A 26,951-nucleotide genomic window follows, 5' to 3' on the forward strand; every position below is an offset into this window, starting at 1 on the left:
GATCTGTCGGTTTGTTGGCTTGGTTACACCATGGAGTGTTATTGCTCCACGGTTGCATGTTTGTGTTTCCCGTGTACGGCTGTACAGCTGTTGGGCTGTTGAATGACGATTTCCCATCGCCTGTTCTTTCCTCATCATGAGAAAGAACTCCACTTCCTTTTTTTCCAATTATACACTACTTGAATGCCATTGTATTTATCCCTTCAGGAACTATGGCCACCTCCTTTAATCAAGAACCAGCAACAAAGCATTCTTCCAAAAGCCAACTGAGAATGCAATCTAACAATTGTCCAGAGAATGCAATCTGACAATTATTCACTGCCAACTCCATAGCTAGGGGTGCACTTCAAGTCCCCTTCCCTTTGTATTTCAGTTGCATTACCACAGAAAAAGTTTCTGATTACACTTAATCTTGTTTAACATTGTTTTTTTTGGGGGGGGTACAGTTATAGAAAAGCCAAGATTTCGAAGTGCTTAATGTGTGACATAACACACATCCATTTTTTCCCTGGTACAACGCGTTAGTGTGTTTTAAATATCTGTAGTCTATTTTTAAGTAAAGCAGGGGAATGCCCCCCACCCTAACCATGTTATCCAAGCCAGCAGCAATGGAACAATCAAAATAGATATAGCATTTCGGAACAATATATTCACTTTCAAAAAGCACCATATGGAGAGGTAGTATGTAATCCGTGGATAAATAAAAATATAAAAATCAAGATATTTGTGTTGTCAAGGGCAGGTGTGACCAAACGTGCTACCAGCATGTTGAAAAAAAACCCATTAGTTTGTCAACTCTATTTCCTGGTTTAATTTGCAAGAAAAAAATTCCGTGAATTGTAAAGGTTAACCGCAGTGTTTTCAATTGATCATTAATTAATCTGAAAAATACACTATTGTGAGGATGCTAAAATGTTATGGAAACAGATGCATCCTTATAACAAAAGCAAATTCTGCATACCACAAATGGACAAATGCAATATTGCCATCACTTTTTGTTACTAGTTTGTCAGGGAACAGGAATATTCCACATCAAAGAACTTGATAAGTTGTGAACAAATTTTAAACAATAGTTTCCTTTAATTTAGGCACCATCCTGTGCCATTTATAACACATATATTTTGGCATAAATTTCACAAAAGAAATGGACATTATTCAAAACTGAACTTTTAACAATGGAGGTTAGTGAACTGGTGGGCAGAACTCAAAATGTAAAAAAATTGATTTTTCTCAGCTGCTTTCAAGAAAGCGCAAACAAACATTTGAATGATACGCTTATTGATTTTTGGACGGATTAAAAGTCAAGGTATTGGAAAAATTTGAAATGGTAAGACAGTAGAAAAAGGGGAAAAATAAAGCGTATGCATGGTAATCAATCAGGCAATTTCTGCTGTGGCTATGTACACAATTTACACATAAAAATCTTGATAATATGAAACTGTACAGCAGTCAACTTGATGTTGTTACTGAAACCAATTAGGGTAGACAGAACAAACCAACTCATCAATAGAGGAAGGAGAGGTCCTGAGGCATGTACTAACCTTAAAAGTAATAAATACTAAAGTTTTTGTATCTTTTGTACTTCAGTTACTTTCTTGAGTAACATTAAGATTTCATTCTCTACCGCCTGCCTCAAACTGGTATCTGCTTGACTTCCTGCAAAGAATATAAACGGAGAGTTTCTGGAGATAATGTGGGATGTAAAACAAAATTACAACAATGAAGATGCCTTAGAAGCATCCAGAACTAACAATATGATGGCAAATGCTATGTTCTTTAGATTACAGAACCTCCAGCCGTTGGCGTATTCACCAACGGTCTTCAAATGACTCTGTTTTTATCACTCGGTGCATAAAGTCTTCCACAATATTACCCTCGGTCCAGGTTATTTGTAGTACTCACTCCTGTATGAAATAAGAGATTTGCTAGGCAATGGCTAAAGTCTTATTGGGAGACTGGATATGTCACCTGCAGGAGTTGGCAGAGGGTCAAGCACCTGCACTACTGACACAAAGGTCAAGCACCGCCAAGTACCCACACCTCCACCCTTCACACTTTTGGACTGGCTACCCATCTGATTATTGGACTGACAACACAGTCTGGAGGAAGCTCCAACATTTTCTTAAAAATTCTTCTAACAAAGCATGAGTTCTCATGAAATGACCCACCCTGAACTTGTGTGGATTGGAATCCACTACCTCCCCAAGCTGAGAGAAGTTTGAAAAACCTGACCTTATGGCCCAGTGATAAAAAGTACTAGTGCATCGACTCTTCATTTCTCCACAGAGAAACTTTGAAGCTAACCTGAGTGCAAGCATTTCCAATTCATGGACAGGTTTGCAGAACACGGTGGCATTAGACTGAATGAATTGTGAATCATGTACACATGAACAGTGAATTTGATGCATAAGTACAGCATATGTGTTTGAGTACATTTGCTGCTTGCTCATGAGAGTGAAACAAAATCCTCATCTACTGACTGTACAATTCAGTATTCGCAAACTGGCTTCAATAATTTAGCAGTATAGACTACAGATGCAGATATATCAACAATCATAATATATTAAATTCAAAATGTCAATAAGTTTGTGCACGATTACCAGGGACGTCCCAAGCAGACTTCACTTTGTACGGTGAATGGGGCCTTATACCCTAATAATTTAATATACATGTACCTCTGCAGATGGAGCTCACCCCTGAAACTCGGTGTAACCTGAGAAGTAATGCTTGTGGCAAACCCCCATGATGTCTGCCCTTGAATTTCTCAAAACCAGAAACAAAGTCTCCCAGTTGAACCCAAGACCCACAAAGGGCATCTCTCAGGGGGAAAGAGATTATGACTTTTCACATTCTTCAATCAGACATCATCAAAATTGAATTCGTCGTTGGCTGGTTTAATACTGCAGCTTACTCCAGGCCGAAGTATTTTGACCAGGACTCAACTGCGGCAGAAAGAGTGGCTGAAGACCTAATATTGGGGATGTTTTTTCCCCTAAACATACAGTTCCACTTAAACCCAACTTCTTGGAAAAAACTCACTGGTGGTAAATACCCACAGACAAATAAAGTGAGCGGGAAAGAGAAGTACTTTGTAGGAGGAAGTGGAACAACCAAAGGAAACACCAAATGTGGCCTACAGCACGTTGGCAGTGTGCTGAACTGATTCAGTCCACCCCAAAAAAGGCTTGTCATTCAAAAAGCACTCCTTCCTGTAAAATGTTTTGTTTCACAACAAGAAATGGAAGGATTTTGGCTCTTGTCACAACAAGGCATTGAAATGACTCTTTGCTCGAGCAGCCTGGCGACGGTAGCCTTTTGAAATCAGACAGAGAGACTGATGAAGCCCTAATCCAACTTGATAGTTCAAAAAACATAGATTCATGATGGAATTTCAACCAGACATGGCAGACAGAAAGTTTAGCCAAAACTTTTCGATTGTTGACACAGAAGAAACAGTGTGGCTGATTTGAAGCAGTTAGGAGCACTGAATACTATGTCAGAAGTTTTTGGAGTTGTTTTAACAGACTTTTAAATTTTTTTTGTTTTAGGTGCCACCTGGATCACATTATACTTTGATTATACTTTGATGATTGATACATTTACTTCACTTAAGTTTATCACAAAACATGGAGGGCCTGACATTTTGATCCTAGCAGAATCATTTTCAAAGGCAAAAGGACAAGTCAAAAGAACAAACAAGCAAACGAGGAATCAACCAAGCATGGACAAATGCAGGAAGAAAAAAGGAAAGGTCAAGAAAGCTGCAGGCTGGATAAAGGGGCAAGGGGTGCAGGGGATGCATGAAAGGCAAGAAAACCAGCACTCTTACTGGTCAATTCTCTAGAAAACCAGCACTCCCATTGGTCAACTCTCTAGAAAACCAGCACTCCCATTGGTCAACTCTCTAGAAAACCAGCACTCTCACTGGTAAAAAAATTCTGTCAGTCCCTGTTTGTAAGTGTTCATATGCAAATAATTAATTGCATCAGTTCAAGTAGCAAGTCAATTTGTTAATGTCCAAAAGTAGGCTGAGTGAAAAAAAAAATTAAAAGTGTAATTTTGAATGGCCCTAACAGACTCGAGAAGTAGTCTTCATCTAGTACCTGAACCTAGTCTCCAGTTTTAAACACTCTGGCCAACTTTTTTCCTGACCAAGAAATAAACGTCTCCGGTATCCAAATAGTTGACTAATATCAAAGTGCAAGAAATGACAGAGAAAAGTGCAGAAAGCATCAACATTCCTGAATCTATCGATAACAGCAAGACCCCAAGCTGTCTTTTATCGAAAGCAAACATGCTGTTATGAAATAAATGTCACGCATGAAAAATGTACCAAAGATATCCAAGGGTACATTAAATGCCTCACTGTCCATATGCCTTATAACAATAATCTAGAAATATGTACGTATGTACAAATTAAGACAGTGGCATAACTAAGGAGGGCATTCCCGCCCCCCATATAAGACAAGGGAAAAATGTGGTGATAGTCCGTCTTGGTCAGTGCAAACAGAAGACTCGAGTAAAAAATTAACAAACCAATTATGTCGTAGAAATCTGTCAGTCAAAAACTTATTCAGAACATTAAGATGAAGCTATGTGTTCCTGCTTTCCACTACATGGACAAATGTATGCCCAACTGCTAACGTGGGGAACACGGCGTTCCTACAGGAATGCCGTGTTCCTAACTGAATGCTTCTACAGGAATGTTGTCAGTGTTCCCAGTGGAACGCGGCATGTTCAAAAGAAACATCAATGTTCCAAATGGAATGGAATGCCAATGTTGATGCCTTTGAGACGCTCTCTAAGGGCCTCCAAGTAGGCCCTTCAAAATATACCCCAGTTGAGCCACTGTTCCGAGAGGACTGATGTCAACTTAAAAAGATTTTGATAAACAGGCAAAACATGTCATAAGTGGTGAATAAGGATAAAGTATCTTATTACCCCCGTCCCTAAAAAAAAAAGGACATGGAAAAGCTTTAAAAATTGGACACTGTTTTCAGTACCCTATTTTGAATGCCTCCTACCAGGAGCCATTACTTTTGCAGTTCAGTGAACTACCTTCACTTGATCCTGGTGTTGGTTTCCGGCAAACTCTTAGCTGCTGTTTCCTCCGCTCTGTCTGAATTGCCGCAGTCCCTGCAGGAAGACCTCCTTCGTCTGTCTCATCATGTCATGGTACAGTTTCAGATCTTCCTCCTTGGCCTTTAGAGTGCTCTTCACGGCCGACTTTAAGGCATCATTTTCATCAATCTTGATAGCTAACCTGTGAAAGAAAGGAGACTTTGTAAATGAAAAAGTATGTACACCATCTATAGGTTAAAGATTGAAACTTGAGATAAAAAGTACCAGAAGGTTGACAATCCTTTGAAAAACAGTTTCCATACATGTACACACAAATACTAATAGAAGTATAAATGTGACAAAGAACCTTTAATCCCATTCACAGTTCTCGTAATATACAACATACATGTAGTGTGGTACAACAGCCACAGATGTGTATTAAAAAAAAACTGGACTTGCAATGCATTTACATGAAAAAAGAAGCCAACCAGCGGCCATTTTACCGAGTCAAATACAAATGCGTGGGTTGGCTCACTTCTATTGACACCAGGGAGAACAAAGGCGGGCAATGCCGGGCAAGCTTTGTATTCGGCTCGGTAAAATGGCCGCTAGTGGATTCAATGATCTCCATAAGCTAATTAATGGTTTCGAGAGTCCAGAATTTTTTATATACGTCCGTGCCAAGAGCATACTGCAGAGGGGCCATTTTTGGCAGTGTATTTTGGGAAATGGTTAACAAATTCTATTTGCCAGCAGTGCAAAGGTAGAAGATTCTAGACTGTATTTTGAGTATCAGTGTTAATAAATCCAGTCTTCTTTCCATTTCATGGAATGCCCTGATCTATTTCCTCAAGTTATTTATTATCATACGCTTAAATGCAAATCAAGGCAAATCAGTCATATTAATGGTGGACCATAAACTTGAAAAATGGCCTCTCCTTAGCAACCTCTTGGTGGCTCACTCTATCATGAATTGCCTGTATTGTTTACACAAGCACTTTAAAAATTTCACAGACCACAAAGAACCATGTGAAGTGTCAAAGGGTGGAATCCATCTTCCAAAATCATGCCAAACCTCCCTTTTTTATTGTACACTTTGAAAAATGCTGAAAAGGATAACTGTTTAAAGCTAATAGTAGCTTTCAAATTCTGTATCAGTACAAAGTGAAACTTGTTATACTACAAAAGCAAATGAAGTTTTTGCAAGTCTTAATGTTTAGTTTCACATCCAAGCTCTCTGCCATTCTGTTCTGTGTACCTAAGGGTCATCGGATGTTTGGACATTGGTGCTGAGTCTGCAGTATGATGACACACTTGAAGCAGTCAGGCATGGGATGAAAACATCAAAAGTTGTTGAAACAAAACAAAGGAAAAATGATGAGGCCTATAAGTGTCTCTAGGTGAAAGCAAGACAAGATGACAAAACCAAATGACATCTACCAGAAACATCTATAAAAGGAATCCTGATTCTCTGTAAATCGCACATAAATTTCATTTGGAGTTCCACCTAGAGCGTTGTACTTTGATTACTGGTACTTCACAATACAGTGTTTTTAAATAACCAGGCTTCTACACTGTGCCCAAAACCCTGAGAAATCAGCTAACAATGTTTAGAAATGAAAGAAATAGGGATAAAAAGCCACATACTTCCACGATGCTTCGTCAAATATTTCCCATAGCATGGGAAGCAATGTTTATCATACAATACCTCTGAAACTGCTAACACAATGGTGTTTGCCATAACACCCTGTAAATATCTGCCTGACCTGTTTCTTTGACAGCTTTCTTTGGGAAGTAATTTGTCGTGACAGAGATGAAAAGAAAAGATGAAAAGACCAATTCATAGGGAACAGGCGTCAGCTGAAGTACTTCCTACATTTACAAATACATGGCCATGTTTACTGTAGCCCGACTATTTTTATGGCAGAAGGCTTTTTCACTATTCACCAACAGTCCACCTTAACATGAGGCCAACAGCGTGGGTATGTGAGGTTCTGCATGTACACCAGAAGGCATAAACAAATACCTGCCGCAACTTAACACCTCAAGTCTCAAAACATGCAATCTTGAATGCCTAATAAGTCAATTCGGCATTTCATTGAGGCAAGGTATGAGGTCAAAGCACCCGACTTCACACCAGCACACACGTTTTCTATGAACGTGAGCCATGAATTATGTATAGCCATTGATATCCCGGATATCCCAAATGATCAATCACACACTTCATTTGCCAGTGCACTGTTGGAATACTGGATTGTCTTATTGGCAGCTTAAGTTTGACATATCCCAGCTTCTGCATCCTTCGTCTCTGGTAATTCAGTCCTTGAGTATGTCCTTTCAGTGGCCAGTCATTGGTTCAATCAAGTTCATGAACCATTCCCAGCAAACACAGAATGTAGAACTTTAAGACCTTTAAAGTAGCTTACTCCCAAGTTTTTGTCTGAGTTTGATCACAAAGAGTCAGTAACATCAAAATTTTTTTCTACAGGTATATACCAAGTTTTTGTATTTTTAACCACTTGCTGCCGGCTGGATTAAAAAATGCAGTGTACATACTCGGGACATTTTCAAGATTTTCAGTTTTCAAAATTCTTCAAAAATTCATCATTTAAATTAATGGATGTTTACACCCACACGAATGACTGTCTGGTGGGCTACTCTAATCTGACAGACAAATCTATTGATGCCCGAGTATTTCAGCCAGGCCTGCAGCCTTGTAAAAAGAGCCCAGATTGTGTGGTGTTATGTAACTTTCTTTTGTTCACGAACCTGGCACAGGTGCGCTGCTGACCTCTTTTCAATAGGGGCCAGATTAGCGTGCAGTGGTCCTGTGTGGCTCATCCCTGTGGTGGTGGAGCCCTTTTGTCCACAGTGGTAATCCGCTCGCACTAAATCCCCCAAACCTTGGTATACTGTTTCAAAACAAGGCTGGATTATCTCCACTATTGAGAGTGAAAAAATGTTGGTAATGCCCAGCAGCCTGGTCTTTTGTTCCGAGTACGGTCTTCTGTTAAAAGGCCCAGTTCAATTTGTCCAATTTCAGAGACCACATGTATAAAGCATACGTGTCCGGGAAACCCCAGTGGCAAGTGGTTAAAAGGAATCCTGTTCTGTTTAACAAATTTTGATTGCTTCTTTTGGTGTCACAATTTGGGTTTTGAAATCGCCATCCTGTTGAAATCTTTCACTCTGTCCAACCCAAAAGTTACTTTATTGTCTAAATGAGCCTTGAGCTGGACCAAGAGAGGGGACGATTGTTTTAGCAATGGAGCTTTAGTCAGAACTGAACTTTGCTGAATTACCAACAACTGTGAAATGCATGGACTGCAGTCGCATCACTACCAACAAAATGAACACTCCCAACCAATATGGCTCTTTCCAACAGATGAAGGAGTGCTTCTGCTCGAGGTGGATAGGGCTAATTTGAATCTTGCCTGAATTTCAAATTGTTCAAATTCTGGGGAAAGCTACATTTCTGGCAAAAGAGAATACTGCAGGACACAAACAAAAACATAACACAAAATGTGCTTTAATCTGCATAACATGCCATCACAGCTTAAACCTCAGTGTTCTACTTTCAGGGGTGAAATTTACGAAAAACTGAAACGTTGAAAGGAAAAGTGCCTCCTTACATTCATTTCTCTGTACCACTACACTTGCTTGTTGATTTTTTAAAAATTCAATCAGGATAGTACAGGTCCATCATCTTTCCCTTCGCTGCTTCTCTTTCCAACTGACTTTCAAGCCACCGTTGCACAGATTTTTCAGGCCTTGTCAACTGGAAGATCTCCAACATGATCAAATATTTACAAGCCATTTCAATAAAATGAATTGACAACTGATGGATTGCATGGGGGACGAGCAAAATGGTGCTTGAGAAATCTCGCGTAAATGAAAACTGATTGGCTAAATGCATTCCAGTGGGAGTACCAAAATAAGAACATGAGTTTTATCCAAACCTCAACTTGCACAAGTCCTATACTTGCTTTCCTGCAAAATTTGCACAATAATACTTGTAACTGTAGCAAAGCCATGCTAAATGGAATATCCACATCCTGAATATTTATCTTACACAAAATCCAGAAAACGGGAAAAATCTGGACAAACCTAAACCCTGTAGTTTATGGATTACAACATTTACTTTTTTTGAGGCAAAGGTTTTTCAGCGTTAATAGTAAAATATTCGTTAGGCAAAAGCTCTCCTTAGATATATGAGATAGTGATCTTTTGCATAATACGCTTTAGTTAAAAAAGCAACCATGACATCAAACTGTCATATTTGCAGTCTGTGACAGCCAACTGCAAAATGTCTCACTTTCTTCATTTTGCAAAAAACCTTGAGAATACCTTGTCTGTAGCTCATCCAGCATCTGCTGATTCAGGGGAAGGTCCCCCTCCACCAAGTCGCTGTCTGCGAGATAACCCCCCGAGACCGACATCTTGACAACCGTCGATGACTTCTTGGCCCCTTTGCCGCTGTTGGTGCTACCTTCAACTTTGACCTTTCCGAGTTGTTTCTCCAGCCACACGTTGCGCTGCTTGGCCTCCTGTAAGCTGCTCTGGGCCTCTGTGGTTTTGACGTTGGCTTCGTCAGCTCTGTAATTCAATGAAACAGATGCTTATTGAACATTGTGGTAAACTCAAACAGGGACAAATGCTTCAGATGCCACTGAATTATATCTTCGATTACAAACAGCTAGTTCTGAATGTAATTTTTCTTTATCTTGACTTCTTTATGCGTGAAGTATTTAAAAAAAATTTTGTTCCTTTTTGCTTTCTTTGCACTTGTCCTGGGGTGGGTGGGTCCCCCTTTCAGCCAAAGCTGGGGGAACCCAACCAAATATAAATTTTGTGTGCTAGTCTTTTATTGGTTTCATACATCGCACAAATGTACTGGGCAAATTTGTGACACACGGTGACCCAAATCCTTAACCTTCTCAATGACAATGCGACTAAAAAAGTGCTGATTCCCAAGAGCAGTGTGAAATGCCGCTGACGGTAACTGTGAAATGCTTGGCTCAATTTGGCTGAAACTTTGCACATGAGTTAGGCATCCATGACCCTATGCTTTGGCAAACTTTTAATGCGTCCCTCATTGCCAAACCATTCCAAAGAGAGACAGAATATGTGAGGACTCTGTCCTCTCTAGATGAAGCTAGGTCTTGTCGTTGCTAACGACCCTATGCTTTGGCTAACTTTCAATGCGTCCCTCATTGCCAAACCATTCCAAAGAGACAGAATATGTGAGGACTCTGTCCTCTCTAGATGAAGCTAGGTCTTGTCGTTGCTAATGACCCTATGCTTTGGCTAACTTTCAATGCGTCCCTCATTGCCAAACCATTCCAAAGAGAGACAGAATATGTGAGGACTCTGTCCTCTCTAGATGAAGCTAGGTCTTGTCGTTGCTAATGACCCTATGCTTTGGCTAACTTTCAATGCGTCCCTCATTGCCAAACCATTCCAAAGAGAGACAGAATATGTGAAGACTCTGTCCTCTCTAGATGTAGCTAGGTCTTGTTGCTGCTAACGACCCTATGCTTTGGCTAACTTTCAATGCGTCCCTCATTGCCAAACCATTCCAAAGAGAGACAGAATATGTGAGGACTCTGTCCTCTCTAGATGTAGCTAGGTCTTGTCCTTGCTAACCTGGTCTGTAATATCTGCACCAGTTCCATCAATTTGTCTCTCTCCACTTCTGCCACTTGACACAGTGACTTGCAGTGCTGTAGTTGCCTCCTCCATTCCTCTGAACCTTCGCCGGATGCCGAAGTCAAACTCCTGGGGGCGGGGTAATGGAGCAAATGAGAAATGAGAAAAAAACTGAGCTGGAATCAGATCTACTGGCATTTTACAACAAAAGGATACAGACATTTCTACGTCACGATGCAAAACTGGTTAAGAAAGAATTTCTCTGAAGTAACCTAACTTGCTAAATGCTAAGACTTATTTATCATACCAGGCTGAGGTTGACAAATACAATAAGTCAGGTGTACTGATAAATACTATTGTCACAATGACAATCTTAGAGATCACGTGTCTGCGGCATTACTGTTTTATGAGCAAACTTCCATATGTAGTTGAATAACTCCCTAATTCTTAACTTATCATGCTGTCTAAATTTCTATTGTTTTCGCTGCTGTGGCTCTGACCCTTGTTCTTCGACCCCAAAATGTAACAGGCCTGTTCGGATTACAAAGAACAATTCACAAAACCGAATCTGAAGTTCACATGTAAAGTATTTCTCAAGTTACTACACTGACAAGATTTTTCCAGGCACACACACACCTACACAGTATGGATACTACGTCTTGTTACTGGGTAACGGAGACCACATTCATGTTGAAATATAGACTCAATGGGGACCAAAAGCATATAAGGAAAAATTTTGGTCCACTCAGGGAGATTCCAACTTTCCCAACAAAAGAAACTGTCAATGTCCCCTTCATGCAGAAAAGGCCTCCCCAAAACACACACCCATGGACAGATAAGGTGGAAATAGTATGACCCTTCAACTTCGTGTGCGGGGGAGGGGGGGCAACTGTCTGTAAGAATCAAGCGAGCCAGATGTATGGTTTACCTACGAGGAAACTCTGAGAGGGACAGACCTACCCTGTGCTTGCCGGCCGCACACCCCTGGATGATGCTCTCCCTGACACTTCTCCATTACTCAGTTTGGACGCACTTCTGTTGCCCGTCGGTGGTCTACTTCCTTGCCTGGCAACAAAGCACATGGAACAACAAGACTGTATGGATCCAACCTACAGTATTTGAAGGTTAAATGACTGTCTTTGGAAGGAAGCAACAAAGCACATGGAACAACAAGACTGTATGGATCCAACCTACAGTATTTGAAGGTTAAATGACTGTCTTTGGAAGGAGGCAACAAAGCACATGGAACAACAAGACTGTATGGATCCAACCTACAGTATTTGAAGGTTAAATAACTGTCTTTGGAAGGAGGCAACAAAGCACATGGAACAACAAGACTGTATGGATCCAACCTACAGTATTTGAAGGTTAAATGACTGTCTTTGGAAGGAGGCAACAAAGCACATGGAACAACAAGACTGTATGGATCCAACCTACAGTATTTGAAGGTTAAATAACTGTCTTTGGAAGGAGGCAAAAAATCCAAGTGCAAAGGTTAAGAATCATTTCAAACTTTGAGAATTTGACCTAAAATCTAATTCCGACGATCAATTTCCTGTTTGGAGTTTTGAAATTTCTTTTATTCCTTCATTATCTTGCTACTAATGTTTATCATTTCAGCTTCAGCCCCTTCTAAATGCCAAAATTCTCTTTACCCTTAAGCTGGGAAAACATTCTGTTTTCAAAGTGACCGCAAAAATCACCAAGTTGATAAAGAACCATTTTGAAAATGTGGTTTATAGAGTACAGGCGTGCAGAAGGCTTACCTTGACTGCGGAGGTGCTGGGGAGCCAAATGACACGCCACTGTGCCTCTCTGCTGGGACTGGTCTGTCCACTGACATGATGGACAGGGGTCTGCTCTGGGGTCTGTCGGGGGCTGTGTCTGTGCCACCGTTCAGGTGGATTGTCTGCTGCTGTTGCCACTTCTGTTCATGCTGTTGGAGAGCGAAGGGGGAACAATGAGTCACTGCATGACTAGAACGCTCACTCAGTTTTGGGTATCATGGAGAAACTTTTGCCATTTGATTGACTGAAAAAATCACATTTTCATAAGTAAGCCTTGGAATTAAGGAATGATAAGGCAGATAAAAACAGAATTGTCTGTGTTTATTCAAAGTTATTCTCATTTCAAGAACTGTCACCTGCCAGGAAAAAATAACATATTTATAATGCATGCAGTTTTCAAGAAGAAAAATCAAGTTGGAGGGAAAAGTGACAGACAGTTGACAACTGAAGGCTGAAAAATGAAGATTGGAGATAGCAGACACCACAGTGAAGAACAAAGGTAACAAGGATCAATCGTCACTTTTACAGAATCTTCAAAATACATCAGGTGTTCGAGAACTTTAACCACTTGCTGCCGGGGAACCCCATTTCGGGCAAATAGGCTTAATACATGAAACCGGACGAAAGAGCCGGGCCTCATAACATAGACCGTACTCGGAACAAAAGACCGAGCTGCTGGGAATTGCCAACATTTTTTTCAGTTGTCAATAGCAGAGGAGATCCGTCCTTTTTTGAGAGATTACACCACTGTTTGTGGCATTCAACACAAGCGGATTACCACCAGGGACAAAAGTGCTCCAGCGATGAGCTATACCTACCATTGCACACAAATCTGGCCCCCATTGAAAAGACTCCAGTAGCGCACTATGCCAGTTTTGGGAACAAAAGAAAGTTACATAACAATCTGGGCTCTTTTTACAAGGTGGCAGGCCTGGCTGAAATACTCGGGCATCAATAGATGTTGTCTGTCAGATTAGAGTAGTCACAAGACAGTTATTTGTGTGGGTGTAAATGTCCAGTAAATGAAGCTATGATTTTTTGAAGAAGTTTGAAAATGGAAAATCTTGAAAATCCACCCAGCACCAAGTGGTTAAACACAATTGTAACGGGTTAAAACAAAGTACCTGGGGCACGGTGCTCCCAGGAAGATTGGGAGCAAAAATATATCTTGTTGTCTCTCAGCACTGTGGAGAACTTTGGAAGACCCAAGAAGGGTTTTAGCAAAAGGAAACTTGAGAAGTCAGGATTAAGACTTGAAAATGGAAGACTGAAGATCAAAAACAGTTCACAAATTTTACCGAAAACTGATAATCACGAGGATCATTTAACATCCAACACCAAATATTGAAAACATCCAAGCTTAAACATTGAAAAGACAATGTGAAACCTATACTCCTTGAGCCTTCTTGCTATTAACCTTGCTCAATCCTCCTAAATCCTCATTACGTAGGAAATCAATGGTACATTCTCAGCACTTGGACTTTATAGAGCCATCAAGCCCAATGTCAAGTAAAAGTGACAGCGATCTAGCTTCCTTAATCCATTATGATCTACCAAAAACTTCTGGAAGATTCTGGAGGATCCTAGAGTGCTGGAATCAAGGAATTGGACAATTCTTCTAACCATCTGGCTCATTTCTTGCACTGTCTCCTCCAGCTGTCGGATCTTGGCTTCCTTCTCCTTAATGATGAGCCTCAGCTGCTCCACGGTGTTGGCATCCTGCTGGCTCCTGAGCTGAAGCTCCTGGCTGGCCTGCTCCCTCATCCTCTGGACCTCCTGCTGCTGCTTGCTGCTCAGCTCCAGGTGCTTCTTGAGTTGGCCCTGCTGGCTCTAGTCACAGCATGACAGAATTGCAAAACAAAGAGGACATGGAATATGTAAACTCTGGGTCCTCTTTAGTGATGGTGCCGTACCTCCAAACTCCTCAGGGCTGTAGTGAGGCCCCAGCTTGAAATGTATTGAGAGGACAATTTCATTTGTAAGGGAAGTTTTGACCAGATTGCCGAGATGTTGGTTTGTTCCAATTATGCTTTTGGTCCACACAAGAACCACAGTTCAACAGTCACCTCAACCACGGAACATGATTGTGTGATCTGATAAAGATACAGTAATAGAATGTAAGTGTTCATTGAGCTTCAATGGGAGACTTATCCCAGTGACATTTTGTCACTTTCTTGAAAAGAAAAGTGCAAGCGTTTTGCCGCCAGTACAAGAGGCAGTGATATACATCCTCCTAAGCAATTTGCTACAAATCACATTTTTTCCGAAAAATTACCCACTTGGTCCCTTCTGGATCTATACCCTAGATTCGATATTGACTGGTGAAACTCTTTGGACAGACCCTATAGTTCTTCACGGCTGAAAAAAAGGGAGGCCATTTTCAAATGATTTGAGGAAACAGTGTGCTTTGCAAAAGTCAATATTTTATATGCAATCTTCCACAGCAAATCTTATTAGAATACTTGCCAACAAACATGTACATGTATCACAGAACAGTGGAAAATACAAATTTCCTTGAGATTGAATTTTGTCCACATACTTGGAGTCAGATGCCAAAATTGCCAAATTCAGATCCTTAAACCAATCACCTGACGTAAGAAATACTGGACATTATTTGCCAAAATGCCTACAACCACTTCACACAAAAGTGCTTGTTACAAAAAATACTACTGAATGCATCTGATACATTTTAAGTCAAATATTTCCAAAACACCCCCCTTTCCAGTGCCTACAAATCTTACACTTACCAACAAAGCTTCAATCAGTTCGTTGTCATGTTTACCCTTGTCTAACAAGGTAGTCAACTGCTGTTTGACCGACTTGATTTCATTGGCCAGGACCTTGTTGCGTGCCTTAGAAGCCTCCAACTTCTCCTTCAACTTACTGTAGTCCTCCTCCATGGACTTCAGCTCCAAGGCAGCTTTCTGTACAAAGAAACCCATCAGGAACGATCCTGAGTCAACATGTCAGTCAGCATGATCGTACAGATTTGGTCAGGTGATCACTGCACACTCATGTCATCTGCCAGTGGGCTACAGAGTATACAATAATCAGTCATTCCGATTTGTCTTGGATGACTCCCTCTTTTCTTGGTTATCTATTATCTAACTCAGTGCGGCAGGACCACAAAACACAATTTTTGTGTTCAAAATTACACTGGCTGTGGATACCATGAATTCCATGTACAACTAAATTTACCACCTATGTGGTAGACTATGCAAAGTTTCTGCACCAAGTCACTTCAAAGCCATTTTCCCCTGTGCACCTTTACATACCGGTAGGTGCATCATATTTTGCACATAATCAGTGAATATTTTGTTGCACACATTTACTTGAAAACTTGGTTATGCACAGTCAGTTGAAATAAATTTGTTTTGTATAATCAACTAATAAAATTGGTTGTACACATTCAGCTGAAAACCTGATGTGTTGAAAAAGCGGTTGTGCATATTCAGTTGAATAATTAGCTGTATATGTATTTCTCAACATCTACACTCTAACCGGTGCAATCTCAAACAACATGCTTTCTTGTTTGAAGTGTGAGCGACGCTCAAAGCTCCGTGGGTATCTAACCTCTTGCTCTTCTCTTCTCCCTCTCTCCTGCTGTCTGATCCTCAGCTTCTGCCGTTCATCCATTGTCCCCCCGCCTCCCCCTTTGGGGCCCCTCGGGAGGGCAGATGTCAAGGAGGAGCGGTCGTCCGAGACGTCCATGGTCATAAACTGTTCCTCCAGGCTCATCTCGGTGCCCGGCCGACTTTTGAATTGGTCCAGCTGACGATTCAGCTCAGAGACCTGCCCAGAAATGACAAAAACAAGAGTGTGAATTGTCTGACTCAGGCTTGTGAGTAAAGATTTGTCTCCAGGACAAAATGATGTTGGACTACACTTTTGCCTTTTCCAACCTTGGGATCTTTTATGGTCAATAGTTTACTATTAGGTCAATAATGTTGCCTCATCCCCAATGAATCTGTGAAAAAAGAAATGTCAATTGTCAATTCTACACCCTCTGAGGCATGGTAAGACCACACACATGCAATGCCATGATTGGTTTGTAAACCAGTGAAACAACTACCTGTTATTGTATTGCATATTGCTTAAATGTGATATGTCCTCCACAAACATTGATCATCTGGTGGTTGTTGTTTTACATGCTTGCACACTTTGCATGCAAGGAAATTAATAGCTGAGGCTACACTGAAGGTCTGCCCCTTGACAGGAATCCATTCCTTTCGGAGAAATCATTCGAAAGCTGATTAGATGTTGTCTTTGGCTTATTTTTGTCTATATCAAATGTTTTGTGTTTGTACTGTTTTTTTTACCTATGTATCCTGAGAAATGACATCAATAATTAAATTAATACATAGAGACCTCATGGGTCATGCAAACAACGGAAACTGGTTTTTTAAGCACTATACTCACGGCTCCCATTCATGCAGAAAAACATAAATCAAGACCCACAAAGAGTTCTAGATGCATGCTTATAGTCACTGTGTGGCTTTGGGGAGGGACATGTGCAGAGGAAAGCAGTCAAAGACTTGCCTTGTTCTGAAGCAGTAGGATTTGCTGGGCACGACCCCTCCAGCTACTATTGTCATTCTTGATATCCTGGATATTGACGTTTTCTCCGAGCTCACTGGAGAGAATCTGCGAGAAGCAACAATGTGGAAGACTGAGGTGTTTCTCAATGACTGCCACCAAGGTGTTCCAGGTTCCAGGTGCGAATCCAATTCATGCCCCCTTTTACAGAACACTTCGAGATGTCTTAACCTACCTTATGGGTTACTTTCAGTTCCTGTTTCAGGACGTTGACCTGGTTGCGATAATCAGTCTGTTTGGCTTGGCTCTTGGCCAGGGTGTCCTGAAGGTTCTTCAACTCTGTTGCCATTGCTTCTGCCTGTACAGTACAAGAAGATTGTCACTGAGTGGTACACCAACTTTAACCACTTGCTGCCAGGTGGTTTGAAAAATGCAGTGCACATAATCGGGACTCTTCCAAGATTTTGAGTTTTCAAAATTCTTCAAAAATTCATCATTTCAATTAATGGACATTTACACCCACACGAATGACTGTCTGGTGGCCACTCTAGTCTGACAGACGAAATCTATTGACACCTGAGTATTTCAGCCAGGCCTGCAACCTTGTAAAAAGAGCCCAGATTGTGCGATGTTATATAAATTTCTTTCGTTCACAAACCTGGCACAGTGCACTGCTGACCTCTTTTCAATAGGGGCCAGATAGAGTAGCGTGCAGCGGTGCTGTGTGGCTGATCGCTGTGGTGGTGGAGCGCTTTTGTCCCCAGTGGTAATCCACTCGCTCTAAATGCCCCAAACCGTGGTATACTGTTTCAAAACAAGGCTGGATTATCTCCACTATTGAGAGTGAAAACATGTCGGTAATGCCCAGCAGCCTGGTCTTTTGTTCCAAGTACAGTCTTTTGTTACAGGGCCCAGTTCCCTTTGTCCCATTTCAGGTTCCCCGGCTTCGTGTATAAAACGTATGTGCTCGAAAACGGGTCCCCCGGCAGCAAGTGGTTAAACGTGAAATTTCTAACCAGGTGTGACAAAAACCATTCAGAAAGTCATTATTAAATCTCCACTCAGAGATAAAACATTTTTTCATGGAGTGCCACAGTTGGTTTCGTTCTGATTGCATATATGCGATTCCGGATCCCACATTTTGAAACATTTCATTTTCTCCACAAAATCCGTCCATTTCCTGAGCCAAATTTAACAGCACTCTTGCGCCAAAAAACAAGCCTCACCATATTTTAATGCTCAGCAAAACTTGACCGAGTACCAGCCACCATGGCTACTGCTCCATCATAGTGAACACCATACTTGTACCTGATTCTGCGACTGTTCCTTTGTCAGGACAGGCCTCTGTTGGCCACTCTTTCCCCTGCCTTCCACATTCTGTGACTGCTGTAAAGCCACTGCCAACTGCATGGTGGGAAATTAAAATCAAAAGAAAAGCTCACTCACTGAAATTCCAATGGCCAGAATATGGCCTTTGTTCTCTTTGATTACGAACCAGTTTAGTATTCTATCAGTGTATAGCCGAAAATGTCACCCACCATTTTCATGAAGAGACACTTTTGGCAAAAATCATGATTTTTTTCAAATTTCTGTTTTTTTGGCAAAATTAACTAGGCTATGCAATGCCTACAACTTGGTATAATCATTTTTGCCAAATCTGCTGAAATAAGCCAAATCACAATGATCTACCTGGAGCACACGAGGGCAGCATTTCACTAGAGAGAGAGGGGCCAGATTTCCACTGCCTTTTTGATGTTGTCAACACCTTTCCCAGCTTGTTATTCTCTTTATCCCTTCACCAAACAATTACTGGTAATCCGTAATCAAATACTAACAAACTGCAGGGTTTCCCTGCCACTGCTTTGAACACTGAAGCATGAAACTGTAGTTAGCGTTCTTGGCTTTGCTATGGCCTTTTTGTTGCAATTCAAAGTTTGCAGAGTGGTAACACAAAATGCAAAACCTGTTCGAAGTAGTTTCTTTACAATTCAAACTCATATTTCTTGAAGACAATAGCCAGTTATAACTGACTCAGAACTAAGAATCAAGATCAACAAAGGATTAAACCATGAGCCTCCCAAGTTTGTACATGTAGACACAAGATAAATTGTGCAAATTTATCAAAACTCCAAAAAGGCTAGAGCCTCCTAACTCAGAAACCCTCTAGTGGAGTGGGGACAGCATGAAATTTCAACTACACAGCATGTTGCATTTTCACGAAAAGGCGAATTTGTCTTCCGTAGATAAAGCGTTAGCAATAAAGGGCAAAACAATGGGCAAACTTGTTTCACTGTTTTTACAAAGAGGCACATTTGATGCTGGATATGTATACAAATATAACAATTTTGCACCTGCAACGCACTATAACAAAAATAGACAAACGTCACAGGAATTTTCGCATTTTCACCTACAGGCAAATTTGTTTGTGAACAAAAAACAATTTTAAGTGACTTCTGTAACTATTATTTGGTAGATTAAGGATGCTCTCTTTCATGAAGTAGCATTGGTTAAGTAAAAGGCATGCTAAATAGTGGAGATTTAAGTATTTGAAAAAGAGACCAACTTCAAATCCAATTTTCTTGAAACATAGGTTTTAGTATTCGGTTGAAAGTTCACCTCTTCGTAAAAATGGTGACAAAATGAAGCCCATTCGCGGTCATTTGTTAGCACACTATACATGAAGTCTGTGCTATCAGTGCAGATCCATGGAAGAAGACTTTGACGTTTAAGATCAAGATGCATGCCTGTTTCATCAACACAGATCAAGTGACAGTAGAATGTGTAGAAAAACCTGCACAATAATCAAGGAATATCTTTTTGAGGTGCGCATAATCCTCAATGCTACATTTTATTAAGTTTATTTTCTCTTCGGTGAACCAGTTTAATTGATGTTGTTTCATTAACAGAAACCAACAACTTGTTGCAAGTTGTTTTCTGCCCCTTGAACATTCGCCTCTCTTTAAATTAACAGCCACAAAGCAGCACATTACTGTTAAAAAAACGTTTCCCCTCAGTTTCACCAAAACTCCAGTCTGAGATGATGTACAGCCACAATTCTGGACAAAATATTTGTGGGAAGTGCAGTGAAAAGATTCCCCTCTCCCCCACTCAATGTTGCGGTCATTTATTGGACCAAGATTAAGCCCAGCTTAACCAATGAGAAACGAGGGGGTGAGGGGGAGGCATGTTCCAACTTGTCCAGGATTGTAGCTGGAGATGATAATGCATCATATTTACCTCCTTTTCAGTGTCGCGGACTTTGCGCATGAGCTGCTTGACTTTGGTCCGCTCACTTTCCAGTTCCGCCGTCAGTTCACGATTCTTCTTGGACAGCTCGACGATCTTCATAGCCGCTGTGTCACCTGCAATGCCTCCACCTTTGACAAAGGAAAAACAGAAACACACACTGCACTGGATAAATAGTTCAATTCTACTGCACTCTCCTAGGAGAATTGATGAGTCCAAATTGAATTCTCATTAACAAGGGTGAATTAGGGACTTTCAGGGAAAAAAAAGAGGGGAAGGAGAGATTGCAATTTTCGAGGGGCAAACCCTAACGTGTATGTTTGACAATGTATGAGCATTCAGCAGCATGATTCTTCATAGCCTTTTGTCTGGGACCTGTTAAATGGGTTCAGCAAAATTCACATTTCAAATACATATATACACTGTGAAGCAATGGAAGGGGTTGAAAGACACATTTCCAAGAAGTCTTTTATCTCTTGCAATCAGCAAACATGCATAATATGGCCTTTCAGCAGCAAACTTCACGCAATTAAGGAAAACGTGACACACTTATGCCTGCCATTCAGCCTGGTTAGGTCTGTGTAATATGTAGTTACTGGAGTAGATCCCGGGTTTTCTAAACAATTGGAAAACATATTTCCCAGGTCTGAACTAATCACAGACATGCTTTCAATTGACAATCTCTAAACGTGCTCAGCTGAGATAGTGAGCTGACATAGTACAATCATCTGACAATTATCAAATATCAACAGCCTTTAGCGAGTTATACTCTGAAGTCAACTCCTATTGGTGCATGTGCACAGTAGCATGAAAAGTGCATATTCACATCTGTATATCAGACATACTTCACACATAAAACTTATTGACAATACATGTATATGGCCACACCATACCATACGTAATGCCAAACAAAAAAGTAGGTGTCTATTTTACTGCCCACAATGTAATAAATGCGGGAGAATGGAAATGCCAATCCAATTCAATGTGTGCAGTCTGAAATGGTTGCCTAAGTAATACAGATGTCTGATACGTCACAATAAATTGGTTTTCATGTACATACATAAGACTGTGTTGCGATGGGGCTAATGAGAAATACAAGTACTGTACCCCTCCTTTCAAGGAAGCCGATTTTAGAAGCTTTAAAAGTTTCCTACAAAAACACATCAGCAAATAATTGACTGAGGAGACAGATTTGGTGTGTTTCAATACCACCAAAGGGTTGGTTGGTGGAAGACAGGCTCAACGGACCAGAGTTGTAATGATTCACTAATTTTGTGACTCAAGTCGAGTCTAGTCATATCCCTGCTGAAAATGTCCAATTCATTTACCTATTGAGACAAATTCACTTACCCATTGGATCCAATTCACTTACTAATTCAATAACCAATTCCAAAACCAATTGCTTTTGCTTGGAATCAATTGGAGTCCAATTGGGTTCAATTGGTTTGAATAGTAAATTTGGACCTTTTCTGAGTTGGACCATTTCACACCAATTGAGTCCCATTTGAAAAATCCATTTGATGGGGGAAACAAGCTGAAAGCGACCCAATTGGAACCAATTGTGTCCCATTTGAAAAATCCATTTGATGGGGGAAACAAGCTGAAAGCGACCCAATTGGAACCAATTGCGTCTCATTTGAAATCTCCACTTGATGGGGGCAAACAAATGGGAGAGAAAACATACCAACTGAAACTAATTGAGCACCAGTCGATTGCCAAGTGGACCCAATTCATTCCAATTAAATCCAATTTTTGGTAGGGATTGTTACACAGTGGTTTGAGTCGAGTCATTAGGCCAAAAATTGAGATGAGTCAAGTATTAAGCTCAAGTCACTCTGTGTCACAATTATCTCAACACAGTCAGATAAATAAAACAAGAGTGAAAGTCATTTTTCAGCATTTTAGAATCTACATGTGTACCTCTGGGTTTCTACATGTACATGTGGTCACACAACATAGTTCTTGGGACTGTGAGTCATTGCAAATATTGTTTTTTGCAAATAAGTTTGCTTTTGTTTTGGGGACTCAAGTCCAATGAACTTTCACCTTAGTCAGCCCTTCTGATTATAGGCTCAAGTCAGTACAAGTCATTTGCTCGCAGTGACTTCAGTCACGTCATAACTTCATCAGGACTCAAGTCAAGTAAAGTTGCTGAAAAATTGACTCCAGTCGAACTCAAGTCAAGCCACTGACTTGTCATTACAAATTCTGCAACGGACCCACATACCCACCTACCAGCCCTCCTACCTGTTAAATAATGGCATTAAATTTCTCAATCAAATCAATCTATACTACAGTAAGTTACCATACATTTCTCAAAACGTAGTCATCTTTTACCTTCAGGGTAATTAACGATCTTACATGTACATGTGTCTTCTAGTTCATTTGCTAATTCTTCATGTTTGCGTGTAGTATTCAATAAACATTAATGTGTAGCTGCAATGAATTTTTCTTAGGCACAATTTTTCTTCTACTTTGTTTTCTTCTTCAATGTATGCAAACTCTTTTGTTTTCCCCTTTGGTTAAATGCATTGAAAAGTGCATGCTTTTAAAAAGTTAAAATTATCAATTCGTTTCCAGACAACTGAGGGTGCTGTTGTTGTGAAGTCATTTTGGGAAGATATGGTTAAGTGCATATGTGTTTCTGTTCAAATTGTAAACCCAGAATTTACTGATTGAAAACATTTCTGAGAGAGAGATTGATGCTTTCTTATTGTTATACACATATATAACAATGAATCAGCAAAGAAGAGACAACCGAGTTCAGAAAAATCTGCAAAAATGCAGGACTTTTTTGTGTACTAACCGATGTTACATTGAGGCTTCTTGACATGACATCACAGTATTTGCTAATGAATATGGAAATACTCATTACATGTAGTACCAAAAATATGGTAAATACCCTTTGAAATAGTGAAAAAAAGTTGAAAATAAGGTTATAAAACTGAGACACAAAGGTGCCTTTTGGATGTTGGAATTAAAAAAAATTGAATGCAGCTGCCCTTTAACACAAAATTATAATTTCATAGCTTCACAACAAGAAAAATTTTAACTTGAAGCATAAGCGTCCAACATGACGCAAAAACTACTGAGTTATGTATAAACAAGGACTACCATTTGTGGACCGTCTCCCCACAATACACTGAAATCAGTCTAATCAAACCTGGCAGTGCACTATAAACTTCATGCCATATTAAATTCCATAAATAATGCCTGGGTTTCAAAGATTCTACTTCTAACAAGACAGATGACAGGTTTAATGTAACGTTTGACACGTCTGAGGTCAAATTAGGTATAAAAAAAACAAGCAAACTGTCACTGTCAGTCAAATCCCCTCCTGTGCACTTCACTTGAAAGATTCCAAGGGGCGTAGATTGTACACGCATACACGATGCCACAGGCCACTTGTTGAGAGCTTGATTAGGCTTTGTTACTGATTAACAGGTATCCATGATCACATCATGACCCATTTTGCACTGCAGTTTCTATGCACAGCAACTTTTTTTTTCAGGTCTGAGCAGACACACAGAGGAACTTTCTGTGAAGTGGGTGTGTTAAACCATTGAAGGACTTCAGAAGAGCAGTATAAGACATGCAGTATCTGGTTCATAAGTGTGACATCACTTCAGTTCCAACCACGCCTGCCGCGCACAGCCCTACTTGGAACCGGAAGGTACGGTAGCACACGACTTGAGTGCTCATCCAACGGAAGCTAGTAATCAGTTGTGCATGCACGTGTATGATGAAGTCACTTCTGAACTGGATGGAGGACCATACTTGAAACTGAAAAGTTTCAAATATTCAATGCACATCGCAATACTATTGATATCGAACCAGTACCACACAAACTCAGCAGTATAACTCAACATCATCACAAAGAGAGCCTGCCCACAGATTTCAAGAGCAACACAATGGAGAATTCAACTGGATTATACGAGTTCTCAAACTATTCAAACTTTGTTCACAAGAAAAATGATTGCATTGGAAACCGGGACATGAGTTGCATTGTTAACGTGGTTGTAATGAGCTTAATCTCCTCATTCTGCCTCATCTGCAACTCGTTTGCCCTGCTGGTGTTACATCGCATTCATGACATGCACGATGTCACTAAGCTGCTGATGAGGGCTCTGACGATTGCTGACCTAGGAGTGGGCTTCTTTGGTCTTCTCACTGCAAGTCTCAAACTGTCCATTGATATAGATGTCATAGAAAATGTGGCTGAATTTTTCCAGCTGGTCAGTTTATGCATTCTTGCGATGATTACTGTGGTCCGGTACATTGCAGTTTCACAGCCTCTGAGACTTGAAACCCTTGTCACTACAAGACGAGCTTACATTGGCCTGGCATGTGCAACTTCACTGTGTCTGGTTATTGACACTTGTGAGCTGATAACTGATTTCTTGGGAGAGGGTTTTAAGACACTGGAGACACTTTTTGACATCTGTTTCATTTTCTTTGCTGGGTTTGTTGGTTTTGGAGTCCTTATCCTGTATGTGAAACTTCTTCTGATTGCAAGGCACCAGGTACGGCGCATAGCAGCTGAGGTCAACGCCGAAGATGCCCAGGTCCAGCTGCACCGCTCAAATGTCACATCCCTCAAAACATTCCTGATCATCACAGCCACTTTGTATATCACTTGGTTACCATCAGTTTTTGTCTTTAGTCTCCCAAAAAACAACTATGTTTACACTTTCCTTCAAAGTCTGCGCTTCAGCAATTCCTGGTTCAACACAATCATCTACTCCTGGAGAAATGAGACTTTCAGAAAGGTTGCCAAGAAACTCATTTGTCGAAAAGGGAGGAAGTGAAACACAACTAAGTTTAAAACAAAAAGCAAGCGAGCAAGGGAAGAAAAAATTGGGCAAAAACTAGGTAACCTGTCATGTTTGTTTTAATAAATCAAGGACTACAATGTGCATGTATTATATTCAGTGAATACCAATGTGACAGTGCAATGACAGTCTGTCAGGTTCTCCAGGAATGGAGTTGAAGGGGAAAGCTAACCAAGCACCATCCTGAATGGATCACCCCTCCATCATGACTCAAATCTCACATCCCCCGGAGAAAAATGAGATTGGCTGCTGAGACACAAACAACACACTGAAGCCTCAATGCAAATTGACAGCAAGGAATAATCTCCTGCAATACCTCGCCAGATGGTCTTTGGGCAAAAACACATCCACTCTCCATATTGTTGCTCTTGCACTTTGTCAAGTACTGCCGTGTAAGCCATCTCTGTATGGTGCTTATTGCTCATGAGATGCTCATAACATTTTGATCAAAAGAGCAACTCCAATAAAAACCCTGCGACCCATTTTGGAAAGACGGTTCAAACACAGCAAAAAGGGTAATGTATACATCAATTAATAACTTTGGATATAACTAGGTAACCTCTACTGTTATGTTAGTTCAGGACTACAATCTAACACAATGACAACCGTAATTATGAGTACATCAAGTTAACAGAACACTGATAGCCTGTCAGGTTCTTCAGAATTGGATTTGATGGTGAAGGGGATTTGATGCCGATGTAATTTTATTTGCTCACTGTTTTTGTTTTTAAATCCTTGATTTTCTTCACACGGTTTTACCATCAACCACTTACATGTACCTACAAGTATTTCTTTGTCATGTTTCATTGGATGTTTGTGAACGTACGTACATGTATTTCTCCAACTTCTTATGCTTTCGCCAAATGTTTCTCGGATTCAAATGTGAAGTTGTGCACTACATGTGATGTGTAGTCATCACCATGATGCTCTGCACATGTTCTTTTTATCGTTCTTTGTATAACGTTTGGTGTATCGTTTTATGATTGACATTTTTATTGACATACTTTGTGTGAACATCTTATCTTATTTTAACCTGTTGGAGGGAGTTATATGGATTTTTGATCATGCAATATTAAAGTACGCGTATTATATTGCCAGTTTGAAGTTAGTTTCGTTACATACTTTAGATGTTTCAACCACCTATAGTGCTCATCTACCATATTAATTGTGAGTGGTTGTGAAGTCGTGAATTTGTGGATTCTGCTGTTGTGATTTTGTGCAACACCGACCGTTGAAATGACATCGACTTCTGGACTTGTATGTGCTGTACTATTACTCTTACATGGCATTGCTTTTCCATCATCGTTCCTGGCATTGTCATTGATTCATGACACCAACCATCTTTTAACTGTGCATCGCAGTGATACAGACTTGACACCGTGCCCTCTTCAACAGCCAATCCAACCAATTAAAAGACCTGTTGTCTGGAGCAAAGATGGTCTTCTCTGCCTTGCCGTACCCAGCAATGATCCACTCGTCAACCCGACCATTTGCATGGACGTTTCAATAAATCCAGGTCTGTGCAATAATTTGGAAAGGTTAGATACCAGATTAACATATTAACGTAAACAGCTGCTCAGTATTCGTAGTCAACTGAGTTCATTTTTGGACCGTAGGTTGTCAACAAGAGTCGAAGGGGACAACAGAGAATTCCGTTCGTTGTTGAATATTTTCCGCATCATCACTTTCCAAAGAGGGACCGATCAAGGCACGTCATCAGCTGTGCATTGACTCCAATTCCAGCTTTTGTTTTTTTGTGTTGTTTTAATGAACCACAAAATATTCCTGTTATCATTCATCAGTTTTCTCCTCCTGGAAATGGTCAACAATCAACTATTCT

General features: G+C 40.5%; 1 protein-coding gene across 10 annotated transcripts in view; it reads right to left on the bottom strand.

The window, feature by feature from the left end:
* The window catches only part of ccdc13 (coiled-coil domain containing 13), a 101,279-nt gene that overhangs the window by 12,296 nt on the left and 62,032 nt on the right, over positions 1-26,951 (bottom strand). For 7 of the 10 annotated variants that reach the window (XM_087140056.1, XM_087140050.1, XM_087140051.1 and 4 more), the window contains 12 exons: positions 20,271-20,410; positions 18,342-18,437; positions 17,269-17,391; positions 17,037-17,141; positions 16,071-16,289; positions 15,245-15,421; positions 14,052-14,327; positions 12,477-12,646; positions 11,671-11,775; positions 10,708-10,839; positions 9,409-9,657; positions 190-5,263 (listed from right to left, as the gene is read on the bottom strand). In XM_087140056.1, the coding sequence (XP_086996182.1) occupies positions 5,095-5,263; positions 9,409-9,657; positions 10,708-10,839; positions 11,671-11,775; positions 12,477-12,646; positions 14,052-14,327; positions 15,245-15,421; positions 16,071-16,289; positions 17,037-17,141; positions 17,269-17,391; positions 18,342-18,437; positions 20,271-20,410 (1,961 nt within the window). In that variant the 3' untranslated portion in view covers positions 190-5,094. Of the gene's footprint in view, positions 1-189; positions 5,264-9,408; positions 9,658-10,707; positions 10,840-11,670; positions 11,776-12,476; positions 12,647-14,051; positions 14,328-15,244; positions 15,422-16,070; positions 16,290-17,036; positions 17,142-17,268; positions 17,392-18,341; positions 18,438-20,270; positions 20,411-26,951 lie in introns of those variants that run through there. The other 3 variants (XM_087140052.1, XM_087140053.1, XM_087140054.1) reach the window with 3 other exon arrangements.

The sequence above is a fragment of the Acanthaster planci genome, linkage group LG08 (assembly GCF_054643075.1).
Source record: "Acanthaster planci isolate LZ-2023a linkage group LG08, COTS_SCS, whole genome shotgun sequence".
Classification (NCBI taxonomy): domain Eukaryota; kingdom Metazoa; phylum Echinodermata; class Asteroidea; order Valvatida; family Acanthasteridae; genus Acanthaster; species Acanthaster planci.